The sequence below is a fragment of the Xenopus laevis genome, chromosome 3S (assembly GCF_017654675.1).
Source record: "Xenopus laevis strain J_2021 chromosome 3S, Xenopus_laevis_v10.1, whole genome shotgun sequence".
NCBI lineage: Eukaryota > Metazoa > Chordata > Amphibia > Anura > Pipidae > Xenopus > Xenopus laevis.
The window spans coordinates 122,813,075-122,825,901 of record NC_054376.1 but is presented as its reverse complement, the minus strand read 5'-3'; the positions used below and the strand labels follow the sequence as shown (position 1 = coordinate 122,825,901).

General features: G+C 40.4%; 1 protein-coding gene across 1 annotated transcript in view; it reads right to left on the bottom strand.

Moving 5' to 3' along the window:
- Window positions 1–276: 276 nt before the first annotated feature.
- Window positions 277–12,827, bottom strand: part of icam5.S (intercellular adhesion molecule 5 S homeolog) — a 38,799-nt gene continuing 26,248 nt past the window's right edge. Inside the window, exons 4-6 of the mRNA XM_018256283.2 lie at window positions 6,831–7,091; window positions 4,223–4,483; window positions 277–1,223 (exon numbers count right to left, since the gene is read on the bottom strand). Of these exons, the coding sequence (XP_018111772.1) occupies window positions 1,141–1,223; window positions 4,223–4,483; window positions 6,831–7,091 (605 nt within the window). The 3' untranslated portion in view covers window positions 277–1,140. The remainder of the gene's footprint in view (window positions 1,224–4,222; window positions 4,484–6,830; window positions 7,092–12,827) is intronic.

Here is a 12,827-nt window from a genome sequence, read left to right as displayed (position 1 = left end):
GCAGGGAAACTGTACATTGTCATTCCTTTAAAGCCCTTTCATTTTTTGGTGTTACTGTACCTTTATGGGCTATGCACTTATTGCACTAACCGGCAATCTCCTTAGGACACACACATATGCAAGTAATGAAATAACACTGGTTACTACAGATTCAAGCTTGTCTCTGATAATGTATTGTATGATATCTCTATGCACGCTACAGTTCAATGCAGAACTAGAGTATAAGAGGTAATGCCCCTTTAAACAAAGTTCTATTCTTTTTGTCCATTCTTCTTTCTCCTTCTAATCTTCAAATACCTGCTTTTTTTTCTCTTTCCATTTTTCCATCTTTTCACCTTCATTTTCCCACTGCTCCAGTTTCCATTCTCCAGTTCATCACAATGCCCATTTTGTTTATTCCTTTCCTTTAGGCTCTCCATTTCCCATTCTGCCCACTTTAACTAACAATCTTTCCCTTCCCAATTGTGGTTTTAATTACCTTTACTTTTTTCACTTTTTCCTCACCTCTTACCAGTGCCAATTCATCCAATTTAAGAACCTTGCCTCGGTCAACAATCTCAGTAGCTATCAAAGGGCCTGGTAACTTTAAGAGTTGAATTTCCATGTCTTAAATGGGAAATTCAGAATTTTTTGTGTAGAGATTGTGATCACATTCTGTACTAGCAAATCTGCCTTTACTTACCCTAGTTTGTATGGGGTGCCATTTGTCCCAAATACATTCTGTATACAAGACTATCCCTAGTACAGAGAATGAATGTCTCTCATGGTACATAAGTATTTGTGACCATATACACAGATACAAATATATACCAAAGACTTATATCTATTAAAGAATGAGAACAGTATCTGGTTTGTGCACAAAAGGATGTCATTATATTACAAACTCCATTCTGTACACTTTAACAAGCAATGTGTCTCAGAAATGTATAACATCCATGTAACATAGTTTTGTATACAGAATGTATTTGGGACAAACGGCACCCCATATGGGAGTAGCTATACAGAAATTAGTATGAGAAAATACCAAGACTGCCTTGAAAAAGGCAAATTAACTTAAACAAACATTTTGAGTGAAAACAATAGAATGGTGTTTAGATTTTGTAAGAAATATTGGAGACCCTAACTCTATCCATAAAACGTTTAATGCACACAATGCATAAAACCTGCAGGAATCAGCATGAGAAGTATTGTGGCAAAAGCTGTCTTTTCTCCTCTGTTGGTTCCTGAAACAAAACAGCAGAAAACAAGAAATTATTATATATTTGGTAAAACAAGCTGCAAAAATAATATATGTAAAAAAGGAGGGGATACAAATTGATGCAAAAATTAGGTGTACACCTTTTTGAATGGGTAATTCACCTTTAAATTTGCTTTTAGTATTATGAAGACAGTGGTTACATAAGGCAGTTTCCAAGTGATCTTTATTTTTTATATTTGTTTTTTTTTTTGTATGGTTCATGCTGTTATTACCGTGTTACAGACACATGGTTCATGCTGGTATTACAGTGTAACAAATACATGGTTCCTGCTGGTATTACAGCGTTACAGACACAAGGTTCATGCTGGTATTACCGTGTTACAGATACATGGTTCATGCTGGTATTACAGTGTAACAAATACATGGTTCATGCTGGTATTACAGTGTTACAGACACATGGTTCATGCTGGTATTACAGTGTAACAAATACATGGTTCATGCTGGTATTACAGTGTTACAGACACATGGTTCATGCTGGTATTACAGTGTAACAAATACATGGTTCATGCTGGTATTACAGTGTAACAAATACATGGTCCATGCTGGTATTACAGTGTAACAAATACATGGTTCATGCTGGTATTACAGTGTAACAAATACATGGTTCCTGCTGGTATTACAGCGTTACAGACACAAGGTTCATGCTGGTATTACAGTGTTACAGACACATGGTTCATGCTGGTATTACAGTGTAACAAATACATGGTTCATGCTGGTATTACAGTGTTACAGACACATGGTTCATGCTGGTATTACAGTGCTACAGACACATGGTTCATGCTGGTATTACAGTGTAACAAATACATGGTTCATGCTGGTATTACAGTGTTACAGACACATGGTTCATGCTGGTATTACAGTGTTACAGACACATGGTTCATGCTGGTATTACAGTGTAACAAATACATGGTTCATGCTGGTATTACAGTGTTACAGACACATGGTTCATGCTGGTATTACAGTGTTACAGACACATGGTTCATGCTGGTATTACAGTGTAACAAATACATGGTTCATGCTGGTATTACAGTGTTACAGACACATGGTTCATGCTGGTATTACAGTGTTACAGACATATGGTTCATGCTGGTATTACAGTGTAACAAATACATGGTTCATGCTGGTATTACAGTGTTACATATACATGGTCCATGCTGGTATTACAGCGTTACAGACAAATGGTTCACGCTGGTATTACCGTGTTACAGATACATGGTTCATGCTGGTATTACAGTGTAACAAATACATGGTTCAGGCTGGTATTACAGTGTTACAGACACATGGTTCATGCTGGTATTACAGTGTAACAAATACATGGTTCATGCTGGTATTACAGTGTTACAGACACATGGTTCATACTGGTATTACAGTGTAACAAATACATGGTTCATGCTGGTATTACAGTGTTACAGACACATGGTTCATGCTGGTATTACAGTGTAACAAATACATGGTTCATGCTGGTATTACAGAGTTACAAATACATGGTTCATGCTGGTATTACAGCATTTCAGACACATGGTTCATGCTGGTATTACAGTGTAACAAATACATGGTTCATGCTGGTATTATAGCGTTACAGACACAAGGTTCATGCTGGTATTACAGTGTAACAAATACATGGTTCATGCTGGTATTACAGTGTAACAGACACATGGTTCATGCTGGTATTACAGTGTAACAAATACATGGTTCATGCTGGTATTACAGTGTTACAAATACATGGTTCATGCTGGTATTACAGTGTTACAGACACATGGTTCATGCTGGTATTACAGTGTAACAAATACATGGTTCATGCTGGTATTACAGTGTAACAAATACATGGTTCATGCTGGTATTACAGCATTACAGACACATGGTTCATGCTGGTATTACAGTGTAACAAATACATGGTTCATGCTGGTATTACAGTGTTACAGACACATGGTTCATGCTGGTATTACAGTGTAACAAATACATGGTTCATGCTGGTATTACAGAGTTACAAATACATGGTTCATGCTGGTATTACAGCATTTCAGACACATGGTTCATGCTGGTATTACAGTGTAACAAATACATGGTTCATGCTGGTATTATAGCGTTACAGATACATGGTTCATGCTGATATTACAGTGTAACAGACACATGGTTCATGCTGGTATTACAGTGTAACAAATACATGGTTCATGCTGGTATTACAGCATTACAGACACATGGTTCATGCTGGTATTACAGTGTAACAAATACATGGTTCATGCTGGTATTACAGTGTTACAGACACATGGTTCATGCTGGTATTACAGTGTAACAAATACATGGTTCATGCTGGTATTACAGTGTTACAGACACATGGTTCATGCTGGTATTACAGTGTAACAAATACATGGTTCATGCTGGTATTACAGAGTTACAAATACATGGTTCATGCTGGTATTACAGCATTTCAGACACATGGTTCATGCTGGTATTACAGTGTAACAAATACATGGTTCATGCTGGTATTATAGCGTTACAGATACATGGTTCATGCTGATATTACAGTGTAACAGACACATGGTTCATGCTGGTATTACAGTGTAACAAATACATGGTTCATGCTGGTATTATAGCGTTACAGATACATGGTTCATGCTGATATTACAGTGTAACAGACACATGGTTCATGCTGGTATTACAGTGTAACAAATACATGGTTCATGCTGGTATTACAGCTCTGTGATGATATAAGTATCTATACAATGATAATATGCAGACATGCTACCTGATGGTACTTGATTAATAATAACTGAGCTATACAATTGATCCCCACTTGTATGTACATTAATCTGGGCGTTGAATGGGGCACTAACAGGAACAAAATATAACAAATCAGACCAAGCCAAGAAAAAAGAATCTGAAGCAGTTGGATTAACATGCCTGATGAGTTTTGCAAAGCTTTAGGACTTACATTTGAGTTTCACTTGAAATCAACCACATTACCTGATATAGTGATAAATATTCTCTGAGTATCTATCCCGTATTTATTCTGAGCTATGCAGGTGTAATTCCCCTGGTGAGTCTGCATTATGCCCTGTATGCTGATGGTACGGTTGTCAGGAGAGAAGGTTACGTCAGGCGCTGGGGTCTCCCAGGTGTAGGTGGGATACGGGAGGCCTTTGGCATCACAAATCAGAGTCACATTTTCACCCTTAGACAGGGGTGGTAGAGGTACGACTTCATATTTTAGTATTTTAGGCATGACTAAAAGCAAAAACAAAATATAACACCATTGTCAACAAACATAACACCAAAGTTCTACTGTGGGCACAACTGCTGTAAAATGTCACAGGTATATCAGCCCTATATAGACTTCGACTGGCCATAGACATGCAGATATAATTTTTTGTGTGATAAACGCAAATTTTTTCATCTTAACGATCTACCATGAACCATTCAGATTAAAATAAGTTGGAGAAATATCAAATGAGACAATGTTCTGGCCCCACAATATCTCTCAGACATGCCTCCAGCTGATTTGATCCCCATGCCCTTGTGTGAGCTGGCTCTGTATTTCCACCTGTGCATGTATGTTGAAAGTTCTGTTGGACATTGAGCAATTACAATACTAGGTCTGTGATTTTCTTTACCTCCCTTTTCCTCTGTAATGTTAGTCCCTGGGGTCCCCTTCATACTGCTCCATGTCTGTTTGCTCTCAGGCAGTTTATACGATTTTGAGAACAGTTTCCTGCTGATAACTGAATTAGATACGTCGTCTAATTTACAGGCACCGCTCTTGTAAAGTTCCCATGGAAATAACAAGCCCTGCGCCATAAGTTCCTGAAGCTGTAAACTCAGTTTCCTGACAAACATACGTCCCTTTGTTAATCTGATTGTTTTCAAGAAGATTGAAAGAGGTGAAGCACTTGAGTCTCCCACTGCTCTATGGTGGCAATCAGGAAACAGGAGAAAGTCTGTTTCTCTTGTGGCCAATCCTCCCAAAATCATATTATGACATTAAGCTTAGTCCTGGCCGCTTACCCACCTTCTTCAACACTATCCAAGTTAAGAATTATTCTCATTGAAATTTGTACCAGTAATGCCAATGAGAATTCTAGAAGAAGAGCGTTTAATGTAGGATATTGCATCTGCTATAGAGAATGGCACCAAGGGACTCACAGAAGAACAAGGTCTTAGCTTTGTGCCTATAAATGTTTAGCTACTCCACATTGTCTTTGCTTGAAAGCAATGGGCATTTTTAATGAATGGATTTGATTGGTGACATGTCCTGTACACATTTTCTGCCTCATTTTGCTTTGCAGCACGCCAAGCTTATTTATCCATTTTACTGGGCATTCGCAGCCTCCAGAGTCCTGCACAAGACCAACATCCTCCACTGTTTGTGCATTTCTCATTGAAATGTAACTGCATGAGGCTCACCCCTTGCTTGTCTGGCTGTTACTTATACACTGTAGGGTTCTTTGGTACAAGCCCTACAACTCAATGCAAACCAATGGTTCTGACACTGAATAGGTGGGCAGTTATTACATTAGGTTTATGTCATTTTCGCACATAATTGTATCATTATAGCAATTTTAACACCTACATTAGTGAGATGTTCCATTGAGGTCCATGTAGACGCATAAACACTCTTTGCTAAAATTCATAATTTGGGCTCAATAGAAAATATTTTTGCAAGTACTGGCCATGTCTACTTGTCCTTTATTATTTCCACAAAGTGGTGCCTACAAATCTTATTAGATGTTTTCACTGTATGAATTAATAATTAGTTACCAGTGCTGTCCCATTGTGTCTGTGTACAAGGCAAAGTATTGAACATAATGCTTGTGTTTTGACTGGACTCTAGTAATATAATGACTTTTACAGAAGCCATGGTTAGATCGAGGGACCTTAGAGGGCTGAGCCCAGGTCTCCAGGTTTGCAGCCCATATCTACAGTATTATTATGGCCTAATATATGTTGACGTGTCACTAGAACTGATAGTTTAGATCATTCTGCATGTCCCCCGTCATGATGACCTTTCTTTTTCCAGTAGCTTCTCTAAGGGACCCTCATCTGACAGTTGCCATAGGCTCTATGTTTCCCAAACATGGGTTAAGGTATCTTGACAGCGAGAGTAGCCATAAGTGATCCAAATGTTCTACATGCCACAGCCTTTAATATTTGATTCAGATACAGGTACGGGATCCGTTATCCGAAAACCCATTATCCAGAAGTGACAGAAAGGCTGTCTCCCATAGACTCCTTTTATCAAGTAATTTAAATTTTTTAATGATTTCCTTTTTGTCTCTAATAATAAAACTGTAGCTTGTACTTGATTCCAACTAAGATATAACTAATCCTAATTGGAAGCAAAACCAGCCGATTGTTTTTTTTTAATGTTTACTTGATTTTCTAGACTTCAGGTACTGTATGAAGATCAAATTATGGAAAGGTCCATTACCTGGAAAACCTCAGGTCCCAAGGATTCTGGTCAACAGATCCCATACCGGTATAAAGATCAACACCCAAGGTCCTGAATAACATCATCCTATTTACTGTAAGATTATGTGTCAAGTCCATATTGTGTCCTGAGACAATGGGCAATTACCTGGTTGGTTGATATCCATTATCTGTACATCCTCGCCATGTTTGTTCTGAGCTCTGCAGTCATATGTTCCATAGTGCCCCTGTTCCACCCCCTGGATTGTGATGGTACGGTTGTCAGGAGAGGTCTGGATTGCTGCAGATGGAGTTTCCCATATGTAGGTTGGAGGAGGGTTACCCTCTGCTGCACAGGTCAGAGTGACTTTTTCTCCTTTAGGCACTGGAGCAGGGGGCACAACTTCCATTTTTAATATTTTAGGTTTGTCTGGGAATAATAATAATAATAATAAGAAGAACATTTAAAGACCATGCAAGCCTTATAACTGACATACAAACACTTGCAAGTGAGTAATTACATGATTAATTTACTTTTTTTTATTCTATGAAGCTTACAATGGATCTGGCAGTTCTCCATGCAGCATGTGCTCTCTGCTTTGTAGTTTGTCAGTCGATGGGACTTCCTTCATTGAAGAAAATTTATAATAAGAGAGGAGGAAGCACCTGCCAATGAAAGCTGAGCCCATATGACATGCCCTGCCCTAAGACACACTGCTGAACAGAAATCATACTTTGCGCGATAACACACAACAATAATTCAACCCTGTTTCATAATAATTTATTTAGTATCCTGTGCTTGAATGACTGCCCCCATGGCTACACTGCAGCTTGTTTATATAAACTATAGTAGTACTTATCTGTTATCTACTGTGTATCCTGTGCTTGAATGGCTGCCCCCATGGCTACACAACAGCTTGTTTATATAAACTATAGTAGTACTTATCTGTTATCTACTGTGTATCCTGTGCTTCAATGGCTGTCCCCACAGCAGCTTGTTTATATAAACTATAGTAGAGTTTCTGAAGCAAACACACCATCGCAGGGCAACACTACATTATATTATCATTCCTTTACAACACTTTAAATCCATAAAGTCTCAAAGCGTCTAAAGGAAAAAATAGGCAAAATATTTGGCAAGACCCAGACATTTGAGGGGCACATTTACTTAGCTCGAGTGAAGGATTCGAAGGAAAAATACTTTGAATTTCTAAGTGTTTTTATAGCTACTTCGACCATCGAATTGGCTACTTCGACCTTTGACTACGACTTAAAATCGTTCGACCATTCGACCATTTGATAGTCGAAGTACTTTCTCTTTAAAAAAAACTTTGACCCCCTACTTCGCCAAGTAAAACCTACCGAGCATCAATGTTAGCCTATGGGGAAGGTCCCCATAGGCTTTCTAGCAAATTTTTGATCGCAGGAATTTTGTACGATCGATGGATTAAAATCCTTTGAATCGTTTGATTCGAAGGATTTAATCGTTCGATGGAACGATTATTCCTTCGAACGAATAGCGGTAAATCCTTCGACTTCGATATTCGAAGTCGAAAGGATTTAACTTCGATAGTCGAATATCGAGGGTTAATTAACCCTCGATATTCTACCAATAGTGCCCCTTGATGTTCTATATCACAGCAGAGGAGGGGAATTCCTGCTCCATTTTTAGGAAGCAAGTCAAGGACTCCAGCGCTGCAAGACAGCAGTGATAACTTCTGCACCATTATATCAATTGTTTAGTTCAGGTGGGATTGTCAAAAAAAACTTTTAAAAAATGCTGACCCTTAAATGCAGAGAAGTGCAGCAGAGACATCTTGTGAATAGTCTTCTGTTCTTGCACATGAGCAGTTGAAGCAGATCCCTGACTTTGCTCATCTGCTGAAGATTACACGAAGATGCGGGAACTCTGCTGCTCTTCTTTGCATTTAAGGGCTAGAATAGGTTTTTTAACACTAAAGCACATTGTGGGGAGGGAGAGGGGAAGGGGGGGCAATGCCTGCAAGATTAGGGGGTGGGGCTTTTGCCGGTGGGGTTTAGTTCTCCTTTAAGTATTGTATCTTTACAGGAAATCAGTTTTGACCCAGGGAGAGTTTTTGTTGACTGTGATCATTTAATCCCACTGTAGGAACTCCCACACATACTAGTGAATACCTAACCAGTAAATAAAGTAATGGCAACTTCCTAATATGGGATATGTTGTACAGTCTATGCAGAGTCTCAGGTCAATGGCTGGGATGGGAAGGAATGTGGGTTCTATTCTCATAACTGTCACTGTAAAGATGCCAAGAGTAGTATTTTTAGAAGACCTTTGGGATAGTTGGCCCTTCAAATACCAAAGTGGTTTCATTTTGTCCTGTAAATCCTCAGACCGTGATTATAAAGCTGAATAGCAGTTAAAGTTGAATAAAAGACACACATCCAAGTGTATAACCATTTGATCAAGTGATTCCTATCTAATTCATAGATAATATATATTGATAAATGGAAAATCCTCATCTGAAACTCTGTAGTGGAAAAATGCCTTTTATGATTCCAATGGGGGAATGTAATATAAGGTGCAAAGTTTGCTACTGTTCTAAGGACGTCTAGCAAGCAATCAGCAGCAGCATTTAGTGGTTGCTATGGGTTACTGCACCTGGGCAACTTAGTGCCTTTTATTACACAAGGAGGCAAAAGGTTAATCAGTCTCCAGATCATTTGGCTTTGAATGATCATTGTACTAAGCAAATAATGAAGTTTTTGTTACATGGGAGAATGTGTAGGGCTCAGCTGTAACAATCGTACAAAGCAAGAAGCAATATTTACTAGGCGTGGGGGGCATTTACAATTTAACATGTCCCTGGGCAAAAGTGCATGAACACTAAGGGGAGCAGGAGTTTATACCTTCATGGACTGTCTGCATGGACAGTGTGGGACTGGCCCACCGGAATACCAGGAAAACTCCCGGTGGGCCCAGGTGTCAGTGGGCCCTCCTGCTTCTAAACATTTGGACTATTTCATGGCCATTCCCTATTTCTATGAGAACAAAGGGGCTAAATAGATGGAACAAATAGATGCTAATTAGATGGATTATAGTATGTTAAGAAAACAGAATAGGAGAATAGAGGTTGAGTGAGGAGAAGAAAAATAAAACAGAGGGTGGGCCCCTGGTCTAAAGTTTTTTGGTGGGCCCCTGGTTTCCCAGTCCGACACTGTGCATGGAGCACTGCAGCAATTTAGGGACTGAGGAAGGTAGTGTGCCATGCAGTGGCGGATTAATGACATGGGGAGCCCCTACTCTGCACCCACACGGGTCCCTTCTAGGCTACTGCTGGGTTCGGATGGCTGCAGATCCAGGTACATGTGCACCTGAGCTCTCTAGGCTGGGTCTATGACTTGCTTGTCTACTTCTCCCAGTAGGTACAACCCACCCGACCCAGCAGTGCAAGGAAAAATAAATATTAAAATAAAAATAAATAATAATTGAAGAGGCACTAGAGCACTCCCCATAAAGGTTTTTTTCTCCTTTAAATTACCTTTTAGTATGATGTAGGGAGTGATATTCTGAGACAATTTGCAGTTGGTTTTCATTTTTTATTATTTGTAATTTTTGAGTTATTCAGCAGCTCTCCAGTTTGCAATTTCAGCCATCTGATTTCTATGGCCCAAATTCCGCAAGCAACCATGCATTTGAATGAGAGGCTGGAATATGAATAAAGGTGGCCATACACGGGCAGATTAAAGCTGCCAATATCGGTCCTTTATACCGATTCAGCAGTTTATCTGCCCTTTAGGGGGTGTCCCGATGGGTCTCCATGATCAATATCTAGCCAAGATATCGACCATGGAGCTAGTTAATGCGGTTCTACAACCTGTCGGCACCCATTCTCTTTGTTGTAATTTGATGATTTGGTCTAGGGCTAAATGTTCTGATTGATCTGATTTCGTCCTGCTGTTGGTGGGCATATCGGGAAAAGGTCCGCTCGTTTGGTGACCTCTTCAAAGTTTAGGAGTGGATCTTATCGTGTATGGCTCAGGCCCGGACAAAGGCCTAGAGCGGCATGCCGCCCAGCCGCATACCTAAGGAGCACTGGGTCTCAAAGCTCCCCAATGCGGAAAGATCAGATTGCACCCAGTTTTTGCCCTTTGCACACTGCCTTTTTGTTCCTAAAGGAGCCCTACTGAGTACAATCATCTGATTGGTTTCTATAGGTTACTAGACCTGGAGCAAACGATACTCCTGTATATCATGCAGTTGCTCCTGTGTATCAGGCAGTTAAAAGGAATCCCCTCCAGCGCACTATTTACTAATGAACTATGAATATTTCATAGAGCTGAGAATAGCAGAACCCAGGTCATATAAGTGCTTAACATAAAATCCTTCTCTTTATAAAGCCAAGAAAGCACAACGCTCATTGTATTCTGCTTCCAAGGATAATTGTTTGAATATAAAAATACCTGATATGTTAGTTCAGATAAATCATTTATAGTTTTAATGTTTATTGACAATGATTTCTGCAACCAAAAGCACCCACCATAGCCAGAGTGCATCAAGGCGATGGGATGGGACTGTCAGAGGAAACTGCCACTTTAGCTGAGGACCCCAGCTGTCACATATGTCCATATGCCAAAATCCCGACTACTTTCCTCTGTATAAACCACAACTTTGTAAGAGAAATACTAAACATAAGCGGCAGTAACTACTATTACAAGGCTTCTTTTAATTTCTAAAACTGACCTGATGGGCCAAGGAAAATTTCCAGTGTATCCCTTTTTCTCAGGGAACCCAAATTAGGCCTCACTGGGCAAAAATTAGTTCAGAAGCCATTAAGCACTTTATTTTGATTACTAATTTTAATGATATAGAACAATGGATGCTGGCACTACTCATATAGTAGTTATATCGTGCCTGGGTGCAATAGCCAGAAAATACGGTACAATGTAGACATAGGATCGCACTTACAGGACTTAATGCAAAAATTCTGGTATTCAGGGTTGGACTGGGGGGCTTCTGACTCAGGGCCCCCCTCCGGACTCTGAGGTTGCTGCCTCACTGCCTCCCTCCCCATGCCGCACATGTGCACACTCGCTCAGGAATGTCAGCGCACGCACTGTTTGGTCGCTGTGCTGACGCGCAAGCACTTGCACATGAGCGGCGTCGTGGTTGCCGGACGTGAGGCCCTGAGGCAGAAGCCCGGGAAGAAATCCAGGTGGCAGGTCTAGTCCAACCCTACTGGTGTTTATTGGAGCAGAAAGCCAACATTAAGACTAGCACTCTTAGCCTTTATTTTTAATTATACACATATGTTAAGGATTTCTGATTTGCTAGAAGAAGCATATCAGATGACAGTTTATGTCACCCATTCTGATTAGAAGAAGGCTCTGCCTAAATATTCAGAAGGGGTTTGTTACAGTGAGAGCTATGAAGACAGGGTCCGACTGGAGCATGGGGAGCCCACCGGGTTCCACACATCCAGGGCCCCCGCGCATAAGTGAACACTGCTGCACACCACATGGACACCGACACAAACGCCGGTGTGTATCCGCACACTTTTTTCTTGGTGCTCGGCAGTTTAGGGGAGAGGCCTGGGTCGGCGGGGGCCCATGATAGCTTTAAGAAGGGGTCGGATGGTGTTTAGCAAGTGAGGGAATACAGGGTTATGGGAGATAGCTCATAGTACAAGTTGATCCAGGGACTGGTCCCATTGCCATTTTGGAGTCAGGAAGGAATTTTTCTCCCTCTGAGGCAAATTGGAGAGGTTTCAAATGCCTTCCTTTACCATAAAAGTTTCAAGAAATTGGTAAAGCAATGAGGTTCCAACCACCTGCGCAGACGGTGTCGGACTGGGACACCAGGGGCCAACACACAAAAACCTTAGATCAGGGGCCCACTCTCAGTATTATTATTCTTCCTCTCCTCCACACTAAAACTCTGTTCTCCTAGTCTATTTTCATTATTATTTATTTTGTTTAGCCTCTTTGTTCTCATAGAAATAGGGAATGGCCATGAAATAGGGCAAATGTTTAGAAGCATGAGGGGCCACTGACACCTGGGCCCACAGGGAGTTTTCCTGGTATCCCTGTGGGCCAGTCCCACACTGTGCCCTGAAGCTCTACATCAGGAGTTCCAATACTTTACTAATGCCAGGTCTACTTTTAGTGGTGTTGTCCCATTATAATCTGT